The sequence below is a fragment of the Leuciscus leuciscus genome (assembly GCF_965113295.1).
Source record: "Leuciscus leuciscus genome assembly, chromosome: 8".
Taxonomy (NCBI): domain Eukaryota; kingdom Metazoa; phylum Chordata; class Actinopteri; order Cypriniformes; family Leuciscidae; genus Leuciscus; species Leuciscus leuciscus.
In genome coordinates this window covers 12,136,343-12,160,051 of record NC_138732.1, presented here as the reverse complement: position 1 = coordinate 12,160,051, position 23,709 = coordinate 12,136,343, and the positions used below count along the sequence as shown (strand labels likewise).

Genomic DNA, 23,709 nt, shown 5'->3' with positions numbered 1-23,709 from the left:
TCCATACACAACCTGATAGTAAAAGGATTCTTTAAGTATTGGGAGAAGATGGAATTATATAGTTATGGTGCCTGTTATTAAATGTTTCTTGGCGGTGTAATCAAAATCTTTCCTCCTTTCCTTCTCTGTAACTAACGATTTTCCTTGTTTTCCCAAATATTACACTTGTTGACTCTAGACTGAAATACATATGTACTGCAGTATGAGTTACAAAGATGTTGAGACTCTTATAAGATCACATTGTTTTATTATGTGTGGTATGTGGATTGTGTGTGTGTGTGCAGATAACAAGCTCTAAATCGCTTTACTAAATCCCAACACTGGCACTCTCAGCACAAAGCCCTTAATTTCACTATTTCCAAGATGGAATTTATTAAGGTCATTATTTTAACCAATCAGAGTCCAGAATGTCAGGGTGTGAGATCAGGCCACCTCAGTCCACATGGAAACCATCCATGAAGCCCCACCCCACAGGAGCCACCAGGAAGTAAAGGATCCCCTTGAGAGGTAACACGAGAGCAGTGTTTGAATTAATCACAGTGGGAGATGAAAGCATGAAGAATATTAAGTGACAATTTGGCATCACACACACAAGTAAACACCACACCTTCATTAATAGATGAACAGATAAATATTTGATAGTTGGTTCTATTAAATATGTCATTGTTTCAAAGAGCTGAAATCTAAACAATGGTCATTCTTTTATTCCAAAATCACGCAACACAGTATTTATCTGGGAACCTTATGAGCAAATTCATTCTTCATGTGAATACCTGTTGAAAGCTTATCCTTGGGCAAAATAATGCGGTTTTGGGCGCAGTCATATTCCACTAGATTTTCCCGTTGCTGTTTTCAGTTTAGTAATCACATTTCAACGAGTCCAGAAACGTTCCTTATCGATGCTTTCTTTAAATGACATGATGAAAAAGTAAGCAAACAGCGATGTTGTTTTTGGAAAGGAGAGGCCACAACATATGTGAGTCTGTTTAATGTCATAACCATAGGCTGTTATGGCTACCAGAAACCCACAAGATGCTAAAATCAGTTTTGCGTGCTTGAGCGTTTTGGTTCATGACTAACCAACGTATTGTAGAAAGAGCCACATCCTAGAATATGTTTATATCTGAAGCTTCAAAACAGTAATTGACTGCTTTCAACATATTCAAACTCTTCATGATTCCGAGAATTTTCGTCATTTGTAAGAAACAGTAAAACTGTAAAAGCAAATTGTAATACAACATCAAAATAAAAGATTTCCAGTTGCAATAAAGGTATGCCAAATGGGGTGGATAAAAAAAAGAAGCACAGATTGAGTTTGTTTATTGATCAAGTTATCTTGACATTTCTCCAGATCTAAACATGGAGTTAACATGGGCTCTTTGCTGGAATTACTTCAGAATATTGGTGTATTGTGGCCTCAAAATTTTGTTACACATTAGAACTTGAGGAATAACAGTTTCTAAGACTTTATGTAATGACTAGTATGAAAGAAGCACATGGCTTTAACTGGAATGCAAGGATCACTGGTGGAGTAATTAATCTGGGTTTAAACAGGAGATCTAAAGTTGTTCATTGTTTCTACTTGAGAGTACATAAGAACAAACAGCCACTCTTCACCTGAGCTAAAGCTACAACCGAAACAATAGGAAAAGGATCTTTATGGTTCAAAGTAATAAGAGCAAAGTAATAAGTTCCACACTTGCCAGTTCCCATGCGGGACCCAAAACCTTTCCAAACTGTAATGAACATTCTTGTGAGGATAGAGATTTCTGTAAACTGAAAATTAAGGCATTTTATTCCAGTGACCAATCAGACAAACCAAATAACCAGATTTAGTATGAATTCTGCCTCTATTACACTATTTTTCATATAATGGTGGGGACTATTGAAATCTAATGTTTCTAATTTTTGTAGTTACATTAATAGCCTAAATATTTTTTTTCTTGTGGAGCTGTGATATTTATTTGAACCATGGTGTAGCCTACTCTAGCTTTTGGATTAATGTGTTTTGGATGATTGCCATATAGTTTACATAATGGAATTAATTTAACCTTACAAGTGCTTTATGAATGCAGAAATGACACAACAGTAAAAATAAAAGTGTAAACAAAATGAAAACTATCAGAAAATGTCATATTTTTATTCCCTATAGTAAGACAAAACATTTTATAGAAGAACTGATTTCGAGAACCCTTTACAAAACTTTAATCTCATAAATGTACATTTAGAATCTATAGGCTATATCAATGGAATATAAAAAAGTTTTTTCAAAGTCAATCATGAGCATTCATCATTCTCAAGCATCAAGAAGAGAAATGTACATAGTGAAGACCAGGAGCTGCTGCAGTATTCCTCGGCCACTTTCAGTCTCTCGATCCGGTCAGGACAGTGATTGTTCCCCGCGGGCGACGGTAACGGGACCATGGAAGAGGGACGCGTCTCCTTCAGTCTGAAGTGCGCGTCCGCGGGCGCGCTCCTGCACATACCGGCTTTTACCATCGCCGTAGAGTCGCGACACAATCTCTTCTGCTTTTTCAGCGAGCGGCCGATCTGTTTCCAGTAGGCTGTGGCATTGGATGCGTATTGCTGACATGCGGTGGGCTCTGCTACATATTCGCAGCCGAAACTCTTTGCCCCCTTTTTGCAGGTGACTCCCAATACAAACGCATCACGCTCGCGCGCAGCGAGCCACGAGCACCGCGCTCCATCCTTCAGTGAGAATCTCCCTTTTAGGCCATTTTCATTCCGTTGACCTCTTCCCCTCCCCTTCCCACCTGTCTGTGCTCTCCTCCCTCTATCTCTCAGGCTGTTCACCTGTACGAATTGTTGCAAGATACAGGCGAAACTCAGAACGAGAGCAATGTCTGTCACGCGCATCATGTCCTCATTGGAATTTATTTAAAAAACCGTACGTGGCATTTGTGGTCGCAGATGATATTATAGAAAATAGATGAAATCATTTGGTGTAATAATGCACGAGATCAGCGAAATGTTTAGCACCTGCAGTTTCTTTGTGTGGTATTTATAGAGCATCTCGCGCACGCACCTCCCTCTTCACTCCATATTCTTGCCTCGTGTCTTGTTCTGGGATATTAATTTGGCAAGCTGTAGCAAGTCCAGTTGCGGCTCCAGGATTTGTTTTCTTTTCTTGGGGGGTGGGGGTGCTTAACAGTTCAAAGGCGGTGCTAAGAATAAACAATCCCTAATTAAAAAAAGTATACTTTATTGTATTTATGTAGGCCTATGTATTCCCTTTTTCAATAGTAGCCTACATTGCAAATATAGTAACAAAAAAATGGTATTATCTTTAAATATATTAAAAGTATATTAGCATCATTCTTTTACCTGTTTTCACAATACAACTTTTAACACACTTTAAAATAATTGTACTTTAGTATATTTTCTAAAAGATATATTTTAGAAAAATATACTTGAAGTGAAAATTCTGTTTATTTGCACTTTACTTAAAATATATATTTTAGGTATATTTATGTGTGATGAAAATGATCATTGTAACAATGCACTGAAGTATACATTCAAAATACATTATAGTACACAATAGTATAGCTAAGTAATATTTGTGCATTTGTTATTGAATTGTAGTATTTGGAATTTAAGCCAAAGGTATCCTACTTTTTACTCAAATATAATACACTTATGGTACATGGCTTGTATGTTCGAAGACACTCGTAATGAATTTGTAATGTACTTGTAACACAAGTAAAGTACACTTTAATGTCACTAATCAAGCATGTAATTAGTTCCTACACAGGCATATCCTATAACTTAGATAATAGACATAGGCCTATAGCCTATAGGCGTAGCAACGTATCCAGTAGGCTATTATATATAACAGATAGTGAGAGCTTTAAAACTGCAGTAAGCTAAATTAAGGAACGCGGTTATGCATTTAAAACGCAAACAAAATGGAAAATAGCGCGGGTGGCGCAAATAGCGCAAAAGTTGAACTTTTAACTTGACACGGCATTTTAAAACATGGCGCGAGAAACTGAAAAAGATGCAAAGACGCTTGTTTAACGCATTCATCTATGTGTTTAGATCTAAAACAACCTTTCTCTTTATTTTTTTTTCATCACCAGGCTAGCTAGGGCGAACAATTTATTCAAATCTATATTATTTGACGTTTATAACGTGAGTGAATCTTCAAAAAGATCAGGGTAGCCTAACGTTATACGTTATACTCACCAATAGCAGATTACTTGAGGACAAGTTGTCTGTTATCTTCTGGACTATTCCGAGATGTGTCAACAGTCCACAGTCTTTTTCTTTTTCGCCGTACCTGCGCGTGCAATTGACCCCTTTACCCTAAACCTCAACCCTCCTCCCATTAAAACCATTGTAGGCACATTTACAACATTTATTACGAGACCAACTTGGACCGATTCAGTCCCATTCGTCAAAGAATCATTCAGACCCGTGAACCGGTTCAACTGATTCTTTAAAAGATCCGACTCGCTAACGAATCAAACACTGCTATTTACTCTAATTTTGTATTCTAAACAGTGATATTAAAACATATAGCCTAGCATATAACTGTAGACAGTATTTGGTGGAAACTATGGTAACAACAGCATATAACTGTAGAAAGTATTTTGGTGGAAACTAGGTAACATTTTGTATGGTAAATAAATCCTGCCCTGTAGCCTATTTCTCAGGTACGAAGCCTTTCATACACAAAAGCGCCATCTGCTGTCATGTAAATTACCGCCACACAAAAAGCCAAGGTAAAGAGCCCAAATTTAATCAGAACATACACAATTTTTTATAGCCTACACTTGAGTATTACAAAAACATGTATAGCCTACATTTGAGTATTACCCACATCACTAAAAATGCAGTAGACAGAGACATATCCATGTACATTATGAGTTTTCACATTGATATATTACAGTCTGAAGTGACCTGTGGTTCCTATTTTCAGAAATGCTGACCCATATTTGGTCAGCAGTCATAAATACATACCATAGCAAGGATTAATACACATATAGTATTCAGCACACATGATAAGATGAAGTTCCTCATTATATAGTTTATGGAAAACAACATCAGTATAACATCAGTTGGCAGCATTATGCTCAACAGCCAAATTCATTGCTAGCTTTGTAATCCTGTCTATTCTGATACATTGTGCATTAGAGTCTGTACATTTGCAAACATATAAGAATATATTGTAGAGAATGGTGTCTCATTTGTCTCTGTCAGTCCGAAACCTTCACGTTAGACATTTAGAGTCATCTTGAATGGGGTTTGTTGTCTGCGGAAATGTGAGTGACTGTAGAGAGGACACACACTTTTTTAGAGACAGTTTTCAGGTTTACAGTAACTCATATTGTTTTTGGTAATAATAATAATAAAAAGACCTACCTTGTCCTTAATTTCTGAACCACCCAATGACCCAGGAGCACGCACCATGAAAGGAGCGCCAGCAGTAGTCCTGAGCAAGTTTCTTGGCCTCACTCAAGGGTACCTGCGTAGTTGGTTGTGGCACAGTTGGTTGAGGTGTAATAACTTTCCTCTGAGGGTTGGGCTCTCGTCGTCTTTGTTGTGGTTTCATCTGCTTGGTTCTGACAGGGGTTGGTCTGTAGGGCCTGTCCTTTGGCATGGCGTCTGCTGAGGAAGCAGTTTCGAAGACCATCTGGGCCTCGTCGGATGCTCTCGTGCACATCTGAGGCTTTAATACACTTTGGCCCTGGCAAGCATTCGGCAGCTTGCGGAGGTCCCACATGATCTGCCTGAAATAATGCTGGGGATTTTTGTTGTAAGAGCGGCAGACCTCAGGTTTGCCCTGGTACTCGCACCAGTACGAACGCTCCGGGCCCTGGCAAAAGATGCGGAGCTTTGTCAGATCCCCATGTGGTGTCATGCTCATGTAGCAGTCATCTTTGGTGCCTTTGGTAAGAAACTCAATCCCATCATCCCAAATGTCCCTCCTGCCTCTTGGTTTGTCATTGTCGCGACCCTGTGTTTGAGTGAGAGCTGCCTGGAGGCAACATGTCAGCAGGAGCGTGCTTGTGATTGTCCACATGTTGTGAGTCGCTGACATTGGTGGAGAGACTTCTGACTCCACTATTTAAAGGCTTTGGTTGCCCCACATGTTGGCTTCTCGCCTGGGGTGTGTATTGTTGGCATGGATGTCTGGCGAATGTCAATGAAAAGCAGGCACACATATGTAACCAATTGAGAAAAATGCTCAGACACAATAAGTGACAAAGAGAGCAGCCATTTACACACCCAGTTATGGAACTTTCTCTGCATTTGTTGCATAATTCTCAATTCACCACAGCTAAATTTGTTTTCCAGTCATGTTTTGTGATTGTGTTTTTGTTTATGATGTTGGGAAACAATCTGTCCATGCTCTCCATCAACAAAACTTATTCTTGGGTTATGTGAGTACTAACAGTTTAGTGGACTTCATTAAAAAAATAAGTGGACTTCATTTAAGTAAGTGGACTTCATTTAGTGGACTTTAGTGGACATTTAAAAAAATAACAGTTTAGTGGACTTCATTGCAAGACCGTATGCCAGTCAAGTTGGTTCAAAGGTGATCTGTTTCTGTCACTAAACTATTGAAGCCTTCCGGCCCACTTTAACCCATGTTCACTAGTGAAATGTCACCATGGGCTGCCATTCAAATTCAAGACTTTGGTGTCCGTTCCGGAGACGGTGGTGTCCGTGCCGGAGATTGTGGTGTCCGTGCCGGTGTCCATGCCGGAGACGGTGGTGTCCTTTCTTGGGACGGTGTTGTCTGTGCCGGAGACATTGGTGTCCGTGCCGGAGATGGTGGTGTGCTTTCCGGAGACAGTGGTGTCCGTGCTCGTGCCGGTGCCCATGCCGGAGACGGTGGTGTCCGTACCGGAGACATTGGTGTCCGTGCTCGTGCTGGTGCCCATGCCGGAGACGGTGGTGTCCGTACCGGAGACATTGGTGTCTGTTCTGGAGACGGTGGTGTCCGTGCCAGAGACATTAGTGTCCGTGCCGGAGACATTAGTGTGCATGCCGGAGACAGTGGAGTCCGTTCCGGAACCGGTGGTGTCCCTGCCGGAGATGGTGGTGTCCGTTCCGGAACCAGTGGTGTCTGTGCCGGAGACGTTGGTGTCCTTGCCGGAAACAGTGGTATCTTTGTCAGAGACTTTGGTGTCCGTACCGGAGACGGTGTTTTGCGTTCATTTAATTCTACCCCACATTAAAGTAACATTAAAACTGAGCATGTATTTCTAGCAGGTAAAATGCTGTAAATACATGACATCCGATCAAATTACCTCATCTTTTGGAGTCAAAACTGGCTGCATTCACTCAACAATGCTGCCTTGTCAAATCGCGCTATAGCCTACTGCCATTCTCGACCATGTAACTTACCTTTGTAAAATTGGGGATTTAGCACTTTCTAGCATGAAGAACAAATATAGACACAGACTGTGCATAGAGATCGATTTAAAATTTAAACTCTCTTCGATACAAAAACATTCCCTGTGTGAGTTCCGGTGTTTAATGTTGATCACATTAATCAAATATCCACACGATTGCAAATTTGACATTGATTTTATACAACAGTTCAACAAACGAAAGGTATTAATATTAAGTGATGTTAATTTTAAACACAGTATTGTCAGTATTTTTTTCAACAAAAGAATAGCTCCACGAAAGCCACAGCAGAACAGCAGCACACAGCAGTGTTTGTGAATGAATCTGCAGCTTTGAGAAAATCGTGAGAAAGTCAATGCTTCAATGATTCATTCATAATTACAGCCACTTGCTTCGTTACTGAATGAATGAATGAATGACTCGATGACGAGCATCACTTCGTTTTTTACCATCATTGCATATTTCTCTATTGAACTTTTTTTATTATTTATTATTTAAAGCATTATTTATATTATAAAGGAAAGGTAAAAAATGCACTGGAAAAAAACGATTTAAAATTTTCGTTTTGAAAACAAAAACGAGAACACAAATTATCTGACCTGGGCTGCGTTCAGCCCCGACAAAAAGTTTCAAAACGGATTTAAAACGGAAACGGTGGTGCGTTGAACACCCTGATCTGATGACGCAAGAGTTGCAACTATGGCAGCTGAGAAGGCCAATCTTTGTGTTCTTTTTGAAGAATTTTCGGAGCCTGATTAAATCGGTATAAATTGTTTAATACTGCAAAATACGCTCGATGTAACAGTCACTGCCCTTGCCGTCCAGAATAAAAGAGAACATCCCAGTCGAGTGAAGGGATTTGTGGAAACTGACAAAACAAAAACAAACAAACTAATAAATAAATAAACAAGGAGGCATTTCTCTGACTGGATGTTCTTCCTCCATTTTTGACCATACTGGCACTAAAAGATGAGTATGGGAAATCCAGTTCTCATTAATATTCATAACTCATTACCATAGCTATTCTTACCTGTAAAAAAATACATTTCTAGATATATCTGTAATACTATTTTCACTAATTAAAATGCTTTTGATATCAACAATTGAATTTCAACTAGTAACTATAATTCTTGATATCTATAATTGTATTTTCACTAATCACTAGTGAAATGTCACCATAGGCTGCCATTCAAATTCAATTGTTGATATCAACAATTGATTTCTTATACTAGTTAGATACATTTACATTTTAGATAGTTACTTACATTTTAGATCGTTTTTATCACGCTGATTTAAGTTTAAGTGTTAATTTTTCTAAATAAGTTTGGTCTTATTTAGTTATTTGATGCTATAAAAACGGGAATGTGACGTCATGACTGACTGCTTCTCTAAACGAAGTAGTCACTGAGGCTCCAACACACTTTTTGGGAGGAGATTGGAGCTTCAACTTTAATTTCTACATGTCCATTACTGTTTATTTCACACAGTATTTTTTTATTAACCGTTTCTGCGGGAGTGAGGGCGGGACCTTGATATCGCAGCTTTACTTCCTGCTCACTACTGCGCAGAAGCAGGTCCCAAATCTGCGCAAGATGTCAGCGCCATATTAGGACTTTTCGCCATATACTTTTCACCAACGGAAGAGAGTGAAGGGGCGTCGTCCATTTTTTTTTACAGTCATACTCTATGGTACACATTGGAGATCCCTTGACGAAGAGCGAAACTCTCAAGCACTCAGTCAGTGTTCAGCAATTGAAAATATATCTATGCTAAACTAATACTTGGCATCTAACACAAACACTGCCGAGTAAAATCTAAGAATTTATTATCCAATGGCTAATGATAGACATTATTTAGTCGCCCAGTGTGAAATTTACTCGCATATGCAAGTGATTTACTTGCATTTAGAGGGTTGCATTCTAGGCTTTGTAAGCTATAACTTCACCTCTTGAGAAACAGTCTGTTTACAAATAGAAGTATTTCCCTTGTTTTTATTTTAAAACCTCTCCCTTTATTCTTGTAACCAATCTTATTGTAACTCAATTTGAACGCTATGTGGTTGAATTTGGAATTTACAACACCAGAGAATGTTATTTTCATCTGAAATTTTATTCACAATATTTTACAGTTTTAGCCAGCCTAACCACAAGGACTTGAAAACCAACGGCACTGACAACCAGGCCCACCACAACTAAACATCTTCGAGCAAGCTTGAACACCAAGTATGCGCATGCTACGTGTGGTATGGCAAAACAGTGAGTCTGTGAGGTGAAGGGACCTTTCTGGGTATAAATCAAGTACAACAATTTACCTGAGGCCCTGATAACACTGTCATATACACAATGTGTGAGTGATCTGAGCAACAATATGTAGCACCTGACATAATGTCTCTAACATTAAACAGCTGAAATATTTGGTGGAGTAATTGTCAATGACTATGACAGCGTTAAATAGGCTCTGTAAAAGTCGTTGTAAAGGGGCTCTGTTGTCTTCCCTTGCTCTCGTACCAGCAAATGTCTCTGAGGTACATTCACTCGCTTTAAAGCTGACAATAAGTTCACATAATCAACATATGTCCACAAATATGGTTATATCAAGTAAACAAAAAGCCCTAAGACCTGAGACCTACAATGAAACAAGATTTGGTGTCAAAAAGCAATAAGCAGTAGTTTACAGTAATCCAACAATGTGTTGGAGAACAACTGTTAGTACAGTCAGCAACATTAGCAACTGGAATATCATTAATAACTGTGAAACTAAAGTACATTAAGATACCAAGATCTTTTAGTGATGTTACTGAAACCAAATGAATCATATCATAAAGTTCCAAGTACAAAAGAGAGCATAAACACATACAGACACCTTAAATGGCTAACCAGAGATCAGTATCAAATGTGGTTTTGCGTTCTCGGTCTCAATAATCTAGGTAAAACTAATCGAAGACCTTGCGACTTGTGGCATGGTTTACACGTACCACGAGCTAAAAATCTGAAAAGGCAACAATGCATTCACCCTCGAAATGGCTTGACAACATCTATCTGTCCCGTATTAGCACTAGTTAGCACTTAGCATGTTTTCAAACACCTAAACACATTGTTAATGTGTAATATTTGTGGCTCATGGGTGGCTGGCTTGCTCTGTTTCAACAAAAATCCCTTCGGACTCTCAGTGGCATCGACTTCAATATGTTGAATTCTCCACAATGTTAAAAAGCACTATACAAAGAAAAAAGAAACATAAGAGAAACAAGAACGCAGCATTGTTATGCCCGTCACATGTGATTTATGACTGTAAACAAAGACACATGTAGTAGTTAAAACAGCCATATTCTTTGAAGCCTCTCTGACTGACAGGATGTGACATCAGAGAATAGCTCATTGAGGGGACAGTCCATAAGACTTGAATCATAAGGGTGCAAAATATCAAAACAACAACAGTAAGGACATTTCGATTAAAAATTCATCTTGATCGATGTCATGGGCACATGGACAGCAGGTCCCAGCTTCAAGTAAATGAGTTTCCTTTTCTTAATGTCGTCTGTCTGAGCTGAGCCTGCTGTTCACAGAGAGAGTCTGTGGTAAAGAAGAAAATCATCAGTCTTGTACAATGCATGCAGTATTTTTGGTAGATTTTATACAAGCCTTTTTATTCTGTTTAGTGCAGTGGTTCTCAACCAGGGGACCGGGACCCACAAGGGGCAGTGGTGTAAAACCGAGACGTGATCTCTACAGGGGGGAACACGGTCTTGCGGTTCACTACTGACTATAGGGGGCCTCGAGATGATTTAAAATTAGACTAAACAAGCATTCAAATAACTAACTAAAAATCAAGATACATCTTATTTTAATTCATCCCCTCAACAACTGTTTTTTTTCCTTTCCTTTTTTTCCTCCCAGCTAACAAACACATGTTCCAAGAACTTCCCCATTAAGTTATGTAAACGAATGTTCTCTGAAGGTTCAAAACATACAGGTTTTTAATTTTGTGGTTATGTGAATGTTAAAGAAACATTCCATTTTATCATTCTTCAAATATTACAGGAATGTTACTTTTGAATGTTCTTTAAAGGGATACTCCACTTTTTTGGGAAATAGGCTCATTTTACAACTCCCCCAGAGTTAAACAGTTGAGTTTTACCATTTTCGAATCCATTCAGACGATCTCCGGGTCTGGCGGTACCACTTTTAGCATAGCTTAGCATAGATCATTGAATCGGACAGGACCATTAGCATCTCTCTCAAAAAAATGACCAAAGAGTTTCGATATTTTTCCTATTTAAAACTTGACTCGCGTAATGATATGACGCAGCGCCTGAAAATAGTCCCCAGCTCTGTAGACTATAGGGTCGACTATTTTCAGGCGCTGCGTCATATCATTACGCCTGCTGGACTCATGGTACTGCAGCAAAGTTTCTTGATTATTACGCAGGAATGAGAGTATAGTTCCTAGCCATATCAGCCTAGAAAATCGGAACTTTTCATTTTCCGTCGGTCTTAGTACACGATGTAACTACTGAAGAGTTAAGTTTTAAATAGGAAAAATATCTAAACTCTTTGGTCATTTTTTTGAGAGAGATGCTAATGGTCTTGTCCGATTCAATGATTTATATGCTAAGCTATGCTAAAAGTGGTACCGCCAGACCCGGAGATCGGCTGAATGGATTCGAAAACGGTAAAACTCAACTGTTTAACTCTGGGGGAGTTGTAAAATGAGCCTATTTCCAAAAAAAGTGGAGTATCCTTTTAAACATTCTGAAACAAGTAGTAACATTTAAAAATGTTTGACGAATGTCCAACTAAAACATTTCAGAAAAAAACGCTCCATGAATGATGTATAACGAACATTTTTGTGTTAACGTTTTGAGAACATTATTATTATACATAGACCTGATAACTTTCATGTTCTATTAATGTTACTGGAAGAATGTTTGAGAAGAACATTTGAGATAACCTTGCCAGAACATTAGCTAAAGTTCTGAGAATATTCCATATTAGCTTGGCTACTGGCTATATGAGGAAGCCTATTTGTAAAAGTGTGATTTTCAGACCTGGTCATGTAATTTCGTAAAATGGTATAATTCCGTGCGCATTTTTATAGAATATACATTTTTCATTTTTTTCATCAAATATTTAAACAGGTTGAAACTGAGTAAAAATATGTTTAAAACTCTTAAATTTAATCACAAACAACTGGAAAAGTCAAGCGGGCCTCTGAATATTGTTGTGGGCAGTGGGGGGCCTTGGAGTCAAAAAGGTTGAAAAGCACTGGTTTAATGTAAAACAAGGCCAATTTAAACAACTTACATTCCACAAAGGTTCAATTCCAGTTTCCAATAGCACTGTGAGAGTAAAGAAACAAATATTACAGAATTACACCTGCTGCGTAGTTTCAAATGCACGATAAACGGCAAACAGTGATACGAATGAACTGGTGGACATGAGACGTGAGAGGGGAGATGAGATTTTAGACCAAAGTAAAGAAACAAAACACACAGTGAGCGCTGGCATCTATCTGTTTGCAGAGCCGTCAGGAATGTTTGAAGTCAAACATTGGCGGATCACAATGATACGGGCAAGTGGTTAGTGATGGACCCTAAAAAACACAATTCACACGAAGCTTGGCAGAACTGTCAGCAGTTATCCAGGCGGAATGCTTCTGAAGATGGAAAGAGACTGCAAAAACGAAACATGCTGTTGGTGTAATGACAGAAAACGACGCTCACTAGATGATACAGAATCAAGAGTGAAAGGTTAGGAAACAAATCAAATAAATGCATACTAAAATGTCTATGTAATTAGTTGCATGGGAGGAAGATGAACATGCTTGTTAGAGAGGAAGAGCAAGTCCATTTGCTCTTATCTGCAGCTCCCAGTACCTTTATGTTGTTAAAAAACAGAGCGTCCTCCTCAGAGTCACCAGTCGGCATGGCGCGGGGGCGCAGAGGCCCGGGGGAATCGAGTCATAGTGTCATAGGTAGGGATGCTTGAGGCACAAAAGGAAAAACTGTCAGGGTCAGTGTATATACATCCACACACAGCCCTTAGATGACCCCCAACATCTCTCCATCCATTTTAACCCATCATTCTTATAGAAGAGCAGGACAGGGCTTTCAAAATGACACATACAGCACTAGTACTAATAATTAAAGGTGCTTTAAGTGATTTTTGATTGGAATGTCACACTTAAAATGTTTATTGAGCAGCAAATCAGCATATTAGAATGATTTATAAAGGATCACGTGTCACTGAAGACTGGAGTGATGATGCTGAAAATTCAGCTTTGACATCATAGGAATAAATAACATTTTAAAATATATTTAAAAAAGAAAATAGTTATTTTAAATTGTATTATTATTTCACAATTTAATCAAACACACGCTGCCTTGTTGAGCACAAGACATCTTTCAAAAACATTAAAAAAAATCTCCCAGACCTCAAAAGTTTGGATGGTATGTATATATGTATGTGTTTATGCTCTGTGTCATTCTAGCCCACCGTCCTGACCTCCGTTACATGTTTTGTTGCTGAAACACATGCAATTAGTGATGAGTTAGAGAAAAAGACCATGCACAGCCATAGCAGCCTAGTGAGAGACTCAAATTCGGCCAATCAATAAATTCTGCAATGTCATGCATGTATTAATATAAATTCAAATATTAAATGCAAAACACAAATTCTACATTACTGCTATTGAGTTAGCCAGCATGCAAACACCACTGTAAAAATTAGAAAAATTAAATATCCAACTCCTAGGTGCATGTTTGTGCAAAGGGTATTTTCAAATCACGCATGCATCAGACCTCTGACACCTCACTATAACCTAAATCGATTTGTACCGCCAATGCATGCAATTTATTAAGCGTGGATATGGTTCTGATTACCTTGCCATTACAGGGTTTGGGATACCTTCTAAATGTTCATTATAATAACCATTATTACCAATTTCCATACTGAAAAAAACATTACATAGATAAAAAAATCAAACAAAACATGATGTGGCATGAGAGAAATGGCATGCGACTGACTATAAACAAGCTTCATTTTAAAACGGTCTTGAAAAATGTACACGCAAGGTTGTGCAGTAGAGTATGAATCGTATAAATTGCAATCGTATCTTGTAAAATGTACAGCAATTCTTTTGAAGTGTGCTCTTAAGGTTTCTGTTTTAACAGCCCTTCACGTTAAACAAGGGAGCTTCAAAGATAACACACCAACACAAACAGCGCCCTTCCCCGAAAAGGCATTCCAAGACTTAGAGCTTAAACCAGCACCATTAAGCAGAAAGTTTTATGTACAAAACAGGAAAGGGATGTCGTTTTAGCGGGAAAGTGGACAGCAAAATATAAGGGGGAAAACCAGCTTACGTTTTCATGGGAATTGTCTCAATGCTAAAAAGATACAAGACAAGCAAAAATGTTACAGAGATGCACTGTAGTGGCATCACATGGATGTCAAAATGGACGTCTTTGGTCAAGACACTTGGTGACTTGTCAATCGCAATGATTTTTGACTGTAAACGTATGAATGCTCGACAAATGCTAAAACAAACACTGTTTGAACAATATATACAGGTAGTTCTCATAAAGTGCAAAGTGCTGGACAGAAAGACGAAGAATGAAGAAAGATGGAAATAGCAAGAATGGTTATCATAACGTGAAATGCCAAGTCCCAGAGACAGAGGAACTAGAAAGAACAGAGAAAAGTAACAGAAAAAGAACACAGAGAGAGAGAGAGAGAGAGAGAGGAAAAAATTACTAACTACTCTGAGGCAAATGAAAAGAAAAGAATGAGGCATTTGCACTTTCATATATTAATGCATATTATTCATTGTACAACAGTTAGTGCCGGTCCTCTCATCTGACTGAACAACTGCCCTTTGGGTTTTCGTTAGCAGAGAAAAACAATATACGAAAGATAATAATTTTGTTTAAAGAACTGTAATCAGTGGGGTAATAAATAGCAACCACAAACTTGCTATATTTGGGATACTTACTCGTCATAGACATCCTCTGTGTCCATTCTGCGGTAGAACTTGGCAAGCTTGATGGACAGGATAATGCTAGGGAGCAGAAACAGCGCGGAGCAGCCGAGTCCAAACCAGAACGTGTTCTGCAACAAATAAACACAAGATTACTTAAAGACACCAAAAAACTGCACTCTGCTTAACCATAAATGACATGTTTGATCAACATACTCTCTGTTGAGTGGGCGATCTGATGCAATGTGTCCAGCCATGCAAGATGTCGATAAAAGTTTAACTTTATACAAATGAGTAGCCAAAAGGATGCATTGACTACCAACATGAGTAAAAATAAAAGAGAAACCAGCTAAAAAACAACCCACTGGCCCACAAGTACAAACTTGTTGTTTGTTCTTGAAATTTGTACGAAGAAGTGAGAAAAATCTGACAAAAGCTTTATTTAGAGACATCCTCATCTTGTAAAATGATATATAAAAAAACGTAAATAAAGTTTTGTTGTTGTTGTAAAAATGCAGTGGGTTTTCTGTTAGGGTGTGTTTTAGGGTTAGGTTGTAGTATTTATAAATTGATGTATATAAGGTTACAACAATTTAGGTTAAAACATTAACCCTGGCCTGAAATTGTTATCATATTATTGAGACTTGGGAACTCTCACTGCGTCCTAGGACGCGATGCCTTCTCAGGGAACCATGGTCACATTTGTAACCTGAGGCGTTTTCTCATTCCACACTTCGTTTTTTCGGTTAAACAAGTGCATCATCCGGGTACTTAAAGTGCACTTTTTCTTTTTCGAATTTTCAGTGTGAACGCACTACTCGCACTATTTAGCACTATTTAGACGCACTATTTAGCACTATTTACTATTTAGGTGGTTCACTATCCAGAACCACCAAAGGAGGGAGAGCATTTTCACATTTGGCTCCAAAACTCTGGAATAGTCTTCCTGATACTGTTCGTTGCTCAGACTCGCTCTCCCAGTTTAAAACTAGATTAAAGTCGCATCTCTTCAGCCAGGCATTCATATAATCTTACAGTTCAAACTACAATCCGGCCTCTAGTTCATAAATGCCAGAGGAGAACTGGCCCCCGACTGAGCCTGGGTTCTCCCAAGGTTTTTTTCTCCATTAGGTCACCTGATGGAGTTTTAGGACACCATTAGGTCACCTGATGGAGTTTTTCGGTTCCTTGCCACTGTTGCCTTTGGCTTGCTCAGTTGGGGATATTTTGGGGATATTTAATTAAATTTTATCAATCAATAAATTCCTCTTGAAACAAACTTTGTTGTATTATTTTAATTTAATACTGTGAAGCTGCTTTGATACAATCTGTATTGTGAAAAGCGCTATACAAATAAACTTGACTTGACTTGACTTGACTTGACTATTTATACTACAAAATGGCATAGAATTTTGACAAGTACGTTATTTGGGACACACCTATAGTGAAAGAGTAGTTTTTGTACTTTTTGAAGCTATGGCTGTATAAATCACCATCCACTTTAATTGTATGGAAAACACTTCTGTATTTCATGGAAGTCAGAAAATTGGGGCTTGACATGAAGGTGAATAAATGATGAGAAAATGTTTGAACTATTTATTTAAATGATTTTCATTACAGTAGCGATGGTTCTCTCACCATTGAATCCAGCAGGAAACTGCAGCCCAGGATCTCGGCCGTGTCCACAATGTTGCTGAGCGGTTTACAGGTAGCGACCTCCAAGGCCAGCTACAATGAGACAGCAAAACAAAGGAGTTTCAACCCTACAATAATGCACAATAACTGATCGATCGCCACCAATCTAACATTGATACTTGATACATTGTTAAAAATACTCACAGACGTTCTGATCCAGTCCATATACTGCTTGAAATAGCCAATGATAGTCTGCTTGTATTTCTCGGTTTCCTGTTTAAGCATATATTAACCATCAGTACAATACAACCAATACACCAATCATTCTTACATGGTTTTATTTTTTACGTTCACATTACCTGGTTGATCAAAAATGTTGCATTGTTGGAAATTAGGAACTGGGCGGCATCAACGGCTTCTAGAACATCCCTAACTCTGATCTAAAAACCAACACATTTACAGCCAATCAGAAAGCATGTTCTGAAATGCATCTGTGAGATATTTTGAAACGGGTGGCAGTTTTAAAATGAGCAACTTACAGGCAGGTCTGAGGACGTCCTCTCCAGAAGTCTGATGCTCTGACTAAGCGTGCTCTTTAATAAGGAAGATAATGGAGGTATAGAAAGTATGAATCATGTCCAAATGATCTCATCTATAATGGTGCAAAAAGTACTGTAAATGACCATTTTGGAAACAAATTGACAGTTCAAGGGAACCAGAAGGGTGACAGAGGGTCATGCACCCTGACAGTTGCATTACATGCATTTCATGCACATCATGTCACAATAAATAAGAGATGTGACACAAAACAGTTGGACTAAATGATATATTTGGGATACAGGGGGAAAAGGTCATCAATTGATGAGCTTTATATTTCACATAAGATCACATCTAACCGGTAAAACATCTAGTATGGATGAGAAAATAAAAGTCTCAGTCCTGAAAATCGTAGTGGTAACCTTAGTTTATCAACTCTCATCATATCAGCATTGGCAAAATATGAAATGTTGCTAAATTGCATACCAACATTATTTTTCAAAGGTGAAGAGTGAATTTTTTTTATTTTTCAATGTTAAAAGCTTTCTCTCATTCTATTCATTTCTAGGATGATTTCTCCAAATGTGTAAAAACATTGACACTGCTCCATTTTTTTTTATGTGTGTTTTTTTATTTTTTTTTTAGCAAAGCTACAATGCTTTAACCAATGGTGTGCAGACAACAGGAAGGATTGTTTGAGCAACATGTTAGAAAACATCACTATTTTCTGTTTGATGCCACTAGAGGGACAGAAATTCCACACTTCACCCTTTTGACCAGTTTATGAATCTGTATAAATTCAAAAAACGAATAATAATAAGAAAATCAATAGGACAAAGACAGGATGAAGTTACTCTAAAAAGATGCTTGTTTGTTCATGATGGCGTCACAGAAAAAACTAAGTAGAAACCAAAAGGAGCAAACAACTTGCAGGTTATGTAGCTATTACTGGTAGATACAGGCTTACCCTTGCTTTCACATATTTCTTCAAAGCCATAAATCACGTTGAATGTGTTAAGGAAAATTAAAAAAGATCATTGAAAATCAGACAGGTGCGAACGGCAATATGAACATTATTCAGATGCTTTTAATTTGCAATCAAACTGATTCAGCACAACCATTCATGAATAAGGAGGAAAAAAATCAAAAGAGAATCTATGAGACAGGAATAGATTACCATGGACTGCTCCAGTGGGATGACTTGCTGGATGTGGATCTGCCTTATAGTGTTAGCGTGTCCCTTTAATGAAGTCTGCAAGGTCCCTTTAGACTGCATAAGAAAGAAACAGTCATTATTAAAACAGAATAGAAAATGAGTTATTCACATTGGTACTAAACATGAGAGTGAATTTCATGTAATACCTAAAATTATTGGATTTTTTTTAAAAATTATTTTAATTGAACCAAAAATAAATATCTTACCAACTGATCAGCTTGAGCATCAAGTTGACTGGCGAAATCAGCTAGATCAACGCGAGTCACTCCTTTATTAACCTGGAAGATAAACAGAAACACATGAGAAGCCACAGGACACAGTTTCTCTCTAATCTTGGACTGTACATGACCAAAGCATGTGGAGCAAAGTTTCAATCAAAACGTGTATGTGCTTTTATGTATGTTATGTACCTCCTCCAAATAAGCAGCAAAGTTAATCTCATTAATGCCAGTTTCAGTAAAGCTGATAAGATTCTGTTTGCCTTCTGACTCCAGAAGAATGATGCCACGTAGGTCCACCTTCATCCCTTCAAACTTCTTCGACACATCCTTGGAGTACTGCAGAAAGAAAAGAGGCTCTATATGATTCTGACATCTAGGAAATTAGTATGGGTTGTAATATTCTAGAACTAAAAAGTGGGACCCCGAAGTCAAGACCACTAATAAATAAAAATGGTAACAGTTTGCAATAAGGTTCCATTTGTTAACATTAGGTATTAACTGCAATTAGTTAATATGAACTAACAGTGTAATTCTTCCAAAGCATTTATTAATCTAAGTTGATGTTAATTTCAGCATTTACAAATACATTATAAAAATCTAAAGTTGTATCAGTTAATATTATGTAATGGGCCTGAGTTAACATAAACTAACAATAAACAATTGTATTTTTGTTAACTAACATTAACAGTGACGAATAAATACAGTGACAAATGTATTGATCATTGTTAGTTAATGTTAGTTAATGCATTAACCAATGGCACCTTGTTGTAAAGTGTTACTATAATAATAATAAAAATAATAAATAATGTATATATACTGTATATATTTTAGGTTTTTACTTTTTTAACTTTTATTATTTACTAGTAGCTCAGACTATATATATTTATTTTGTATATATATATATACACACACACACACACACACACACACACACACACACACACACACACACACACACACACACACACACACACACACACACACACACACACACACACACACACACACACACACACACACACACACACACACACACACACACACACGGTAAATATACAAAATAACTATAATAAATACATTATTATGCATTATTGATTTGAGATGATCCAAAGAACATCTTGTGCTTCAATAGAAGCAAAAACATTTGTCTGTATAATACATTTTTATAAAAAATCCTAACATTTTCCATTCGATGTGGTCTCAGATTTTTTGAATCCTATGTGACAGTGGATCAAGAATGTTGGCTTGCAGGATTTAAACTGAAAACAAAAATCATTATGAAATGAAGGCATTTATAGACGCTGTATATAAAAGTTTCAAATGAAATGTTTTGAGATATTCTGCCAATTGCAGAGAACAGAGAGAAAAACAACTAACACTGGATTGAAAAAACTTCCTGTTCTTTCTGACCAACCACACCACATCAGAGCTCTTATAAAACTGTATTTCACATGAAATATATCTAAAGTTGGCAGAAATCTGCAAGAAAAGAAAAACAAGTATCATCTGCTTCAAATAAGACTGACTCATCTGAATCTAATATCTGCTTTCTTGTAAATGTGTGTATGTGTGTATTTTAATGCAAGAACTCATAGTCAACTTAAATTTGTCCCAACAACCAAACTGGTGGTTAGATAGTTATTAGTTCACACCTAGCACTCAAAAATTAATTAAGAAGTTTGCATCTCACTCATTAAACATTTCAATATACCCTCTTCATAATGGCATCTGGTGTAAACAGTCACATCACTTATCTCAGAGTGGGACTTTGAAAGCTAGTACATATTTAGTTGTGATCTGCGTGTTCACATGAGCTAAGCTTTTGATCCACTCACCACACTGGTGTTAAAGAAGGCTGAGATGTTGAAGATCTTATCCAGATGAAAAGCTGAGTAAATCCCTCTGTTGTCCTTACAATTACTGAGAAAGGAGAGAAAAAGGGAAAGCATTCACTCTGCTGCCATCTGCTGGACTACGAACAAAGACCATTCTGTTGTAAGATGGCTCAGAAAAGTTAGTTCTGAGAAAATGTCAAGCATAATTTGTTTGCATATGCCCTTTGAGTTAATATATTTTGAAATAAAATTCCTTACAGCACTTAACAGCACTTTAAAACAGTCGTTATTCGAGTAATATAATTGTTCAGTTTTATTAGATATACATGAAAGGTTACCTGTAGAGAGAATAAGCTGTAAGGTCCATCTCAGGGTCATTGTACAGGTATCCTGGTATGAAGTTTCTCCAAGCAGAGTTGACAAGGTTGGGCGTATCTAACACCTACATACAACATGATCACACTAAATCAGACAGATTTTTTCCTTGTATTTATTTGTCCTGTATTTTTAAATTTAAACTAAATGAATTACAAATTATATTATCAACATGAAAATATAAGGGAAAAGTTTAAATGGAACATAAATAATATAATATAATATAATAGGTAACACTTTACAATAAGATTTTATTCATTAACATTAGTTAACTAGATTAGTTAACATGAACTAACAATAAACAATACTTCTACTTCAGTTATTAATCTTAGTTATTGTTAATTTGAGCATTTACTAACACATTATTAAAATATAAAAGTTATATTTGCCAGCATTAGTTAATGCACTGTGAACTAACATGAACAATTTTAACTAACATTAACAAAGGTTAATACATTTTTTTTTACAAATATATTGATCATTATTAGTTTATGTATTGAGTAATGCTAATGAGTCCTTATTGCAAAGTGTTATAATATAATATAATATAATATAACATTTATTTTTATTTTAATCTAAGGGGAATGTTGAATTGAAAACATGAACATTAATTTCAGAATGCAAAAACATCTGACTGTCAGTTCACATGATCAATGCTGCACATTCATTTATTCAATTAGTGACCTAGAAAAATGCAGAATCTCAAGTTATCCTTAATAATTTTGCATCATAACTTAAATGTTTTCGCATCCTAAAACATCCTAAATCCTAAAATCCTTTTTATTTCCTGGTTTTAAATGAAAAAAATCTGATTTTCACTGTGGTCTCAGACCTTTGTGCTATACCGAGATGCTGTGTTGTTTCTCTTACCTTGAACAGCTGTCGGGTTTGGAAGGGTTCACACACGAGCTTCTCAAGATTCCCCCCTGCCAAGAACAGAGCTGTTATCACTCCCATGAGCACCCAAGAGAACAGGAAGCTGAATCCCACACCACTGAGAGACACAGGAAGAGTGTGTGAATGAGTGAGTGCAGACAAGTCTGTTTTATACCACATCCATTTGATGGGTTTAGAGACTGATATTACACTCAAACTCACGCCATGAGTAGGTTGCCTCCTGTATTAGAGACACATCCACGTGTGGTTGGAGAAGCGTGCCTGTCAAATCCCAGAATACCACACAACAATCCCAGAAAATTGAAGGCGAGGATAAGCACAACCATACAGCACAGGGTAATACAACAGATCCACCTGAAGACAAAACATTATGAACAACGTCAAGGTCACATGGAAGACTTTTTACCTCGAAAACAAAGGAGAGAGAGAGTTTGTGAAGGTTTATAATTCAATGCATTGTAAAGCTACCCGTTTTTTTAGGTCGTTGCTTTATGAGTTTTTACTGAATTGCAATTTAAATACATTCTTAGTATTACATTGTAATACATTGCTTAGTAGGGGACATCAAATTTAACATTTAATAAAATTTTCAACAATAATATTGATCTGCCTGCATTGACACTATTATATGAGAACTGAACTGAGCTGGACGATGACATCACGGTTTACTCCAGAGTGGCTACATATATATAAATGTACTAAATCATTAACTTTTTTACAATAAAAATGAAACATAACTGAACTTCCTTAAACTGGACTATGATGCTTTTTTCTTCTGGAAACAAACTTTGTTGCATTTTTTTCCTGTTATCTCTGTAAAGCTGCTTTGAAACGATCTATATTGTAAAAAGCGCAATATAAATAAATGTGATGATGATGATGATGATGAGAGCTTGTGAAGTACCTGTAGAAATCCATCTGATCGATCTGTGGGTAGATGTCCTCTATCTGAGAGTGTGTGTGAGTAATCATTTTGGTGAAGTTGGTCAGAGAGCTGTGAACCGGGAAGAGCTTGGTGAAAGTGGTTATGTTAGACCCAATGTCTTCCAGCAGAACCTTCACTCCTACAGGAGAACAACCAGACACAACCGTATATTTAGTATTTGTCAAGTGCTTCTCATAATCTATGGTATTTTCAGAGAATTATGTTTTATTGTCTGTGTCTGGGTGAGCAAGCCAAAGGTGACGGTAGCAAGGAATAAAACTCCCTAAGATGTTTAGCTGGTGAAGCCCATCATCCTCAGGCCTTACAAAGAATGAACATATGCTAAATATTATCTAGGTACAAGTCAATACAAGTCATGTGTTAATTAAATCAATTAAATGATTCAATTTTCACTATGGCAATGTTTAAATGATAACATTTTACAATAAGTTTAAATTTGCTAACATTAATAACATTTTCTACAGCGTTTATTAATCTAATTTGAACTATTGTTAAAAAGTTTTGGGTCAGTAAGATTTTTCATGTTTTTGAAAGAATCTTTTATTTGATCAAAAACACAGTAAGAACAGTAACATTGTGAAATATTATTACTATTTTGCTGCTTTTTATATATTAATATTATTATTATTTAAAAAAAAATTTGTGATGTCAAAGCTGAAATTTCAGCATCATTACTCCAGTCTTCAG

General features: G+C 37.1%; 3 protein-coding genes across 8 annotated transcripts in view; all 3 read right to left on the bottom strand.

Annotated features, from left to right (window-relative positions):
* Nucleotides 1–2,026: 2,026 nt before the first annotated feature.
* Nucleotides 2,027–3,055, bottom strand: fgfbp1a (fibroblast growth factor binding protein 1a). Its single transcript, XM_082178720.1, has one exon. It carries the CDS (start codon nucleotides 2,878–2,880, stop codon nucleotides 2,278–2,280), a length of 603 nt encoding a protein of 200 aa, XP_082034846.1. The 5' UTR covers nucleotides 2,881–3,055; the 3' UTR covers nucleotides 2,027–2,277.
* Nucleotides 3,056–4,741: 1,686 nt separating this feature from the next.
* On the bottom strand, nucleotides 4,742–6,079 carry fgfbp2a (fibroblast growth factor binding protein 2a). The gene is made up of 2 exons (XM_082177329.1): nucleotides 5,386–6,079; nucleotides 4,742–5,293 (listed from the first exon to the last, which is right to left on the bottom strand). Exon 1 carries the CDS (start codon nucleotides 6,062–6,064, stop codon nucleotides 5,393–5,395), a length of 672 nt encoding a protein of 223 aa, XP_082033455.1. The 5' UTR covers nucleotides 6,065–6,079; the 3' UTR covers nucleotides 4,742–5,293; nucleotides 5,386–5,392.
* Nucleotides 6,080–9,473: 3,394 nt separating this feature from the next.
* prom1a (prominin 1a) overlaps nucleotides 9,474–23,709 on the bottom strand; it is a gene marked incomplete at its 3' end in the record, with an annotated part of 61,921 nt that continues 47,685 nt past the window's right edge. Inside the window, exons 10-28 of one of the 6 annotated variants that reach the window (XM_082177848.1) lie at nucleotides 22,981–23,140; nucleotides 22,278–22,430; nucleotides 22,050–22,173; nucleotides 21,143–21,246; nucleotides 20,805–20,889; nucleotides 19,159–19,305; nucleotides 18,955–19,026; nucleotides 18,710–18,802; nucleotides 18,500–18,517; nucleotides 17,535–17,588; nucleotides 17,355–17,435; nucleotides 17,200–17,268; nucleotides 16,999–17,088; nucleotides 15,376–15,491; nucleotides 14,747–14,770; nucleotides 14,264–14,332; nucleotides 13,259–13,365; nucleotides 12,687–12,721; nucleotides 9,474–10,955 (exon numbers count right to left, since the gene is read on the bottom strand). In XM_082177848.1, the coding sequence (XP_082033974.1) occupies nucleotides 13,296–13,365; nucleotides 14,264–14,332; nucleotides 14,747–14,770; nucleotides 15,376–15,491; nucleotides 16,999–17,088; nucleotides 17,200–17,268; nucleotides 17,355–17,435; nucleotides 17,535–17,588; nucleotides 18,500–18,517; nucleotides 18,710–18,802; nucleotides 18,955–19,026; nucleotides 19,159–19,305; nucleotides 20,805–20,889; nucleotides 21,143–21,246; nucleotides 22,050–22,173; nucleotides 22,278–22,430; nucleotides 22,981–23,140 (1,529 nt within the window). The other 5 variants (XM_082177849.1, XM_082177850.1, XM_082177851.1 and 2 more) reach the window with 5 other exon arrangements.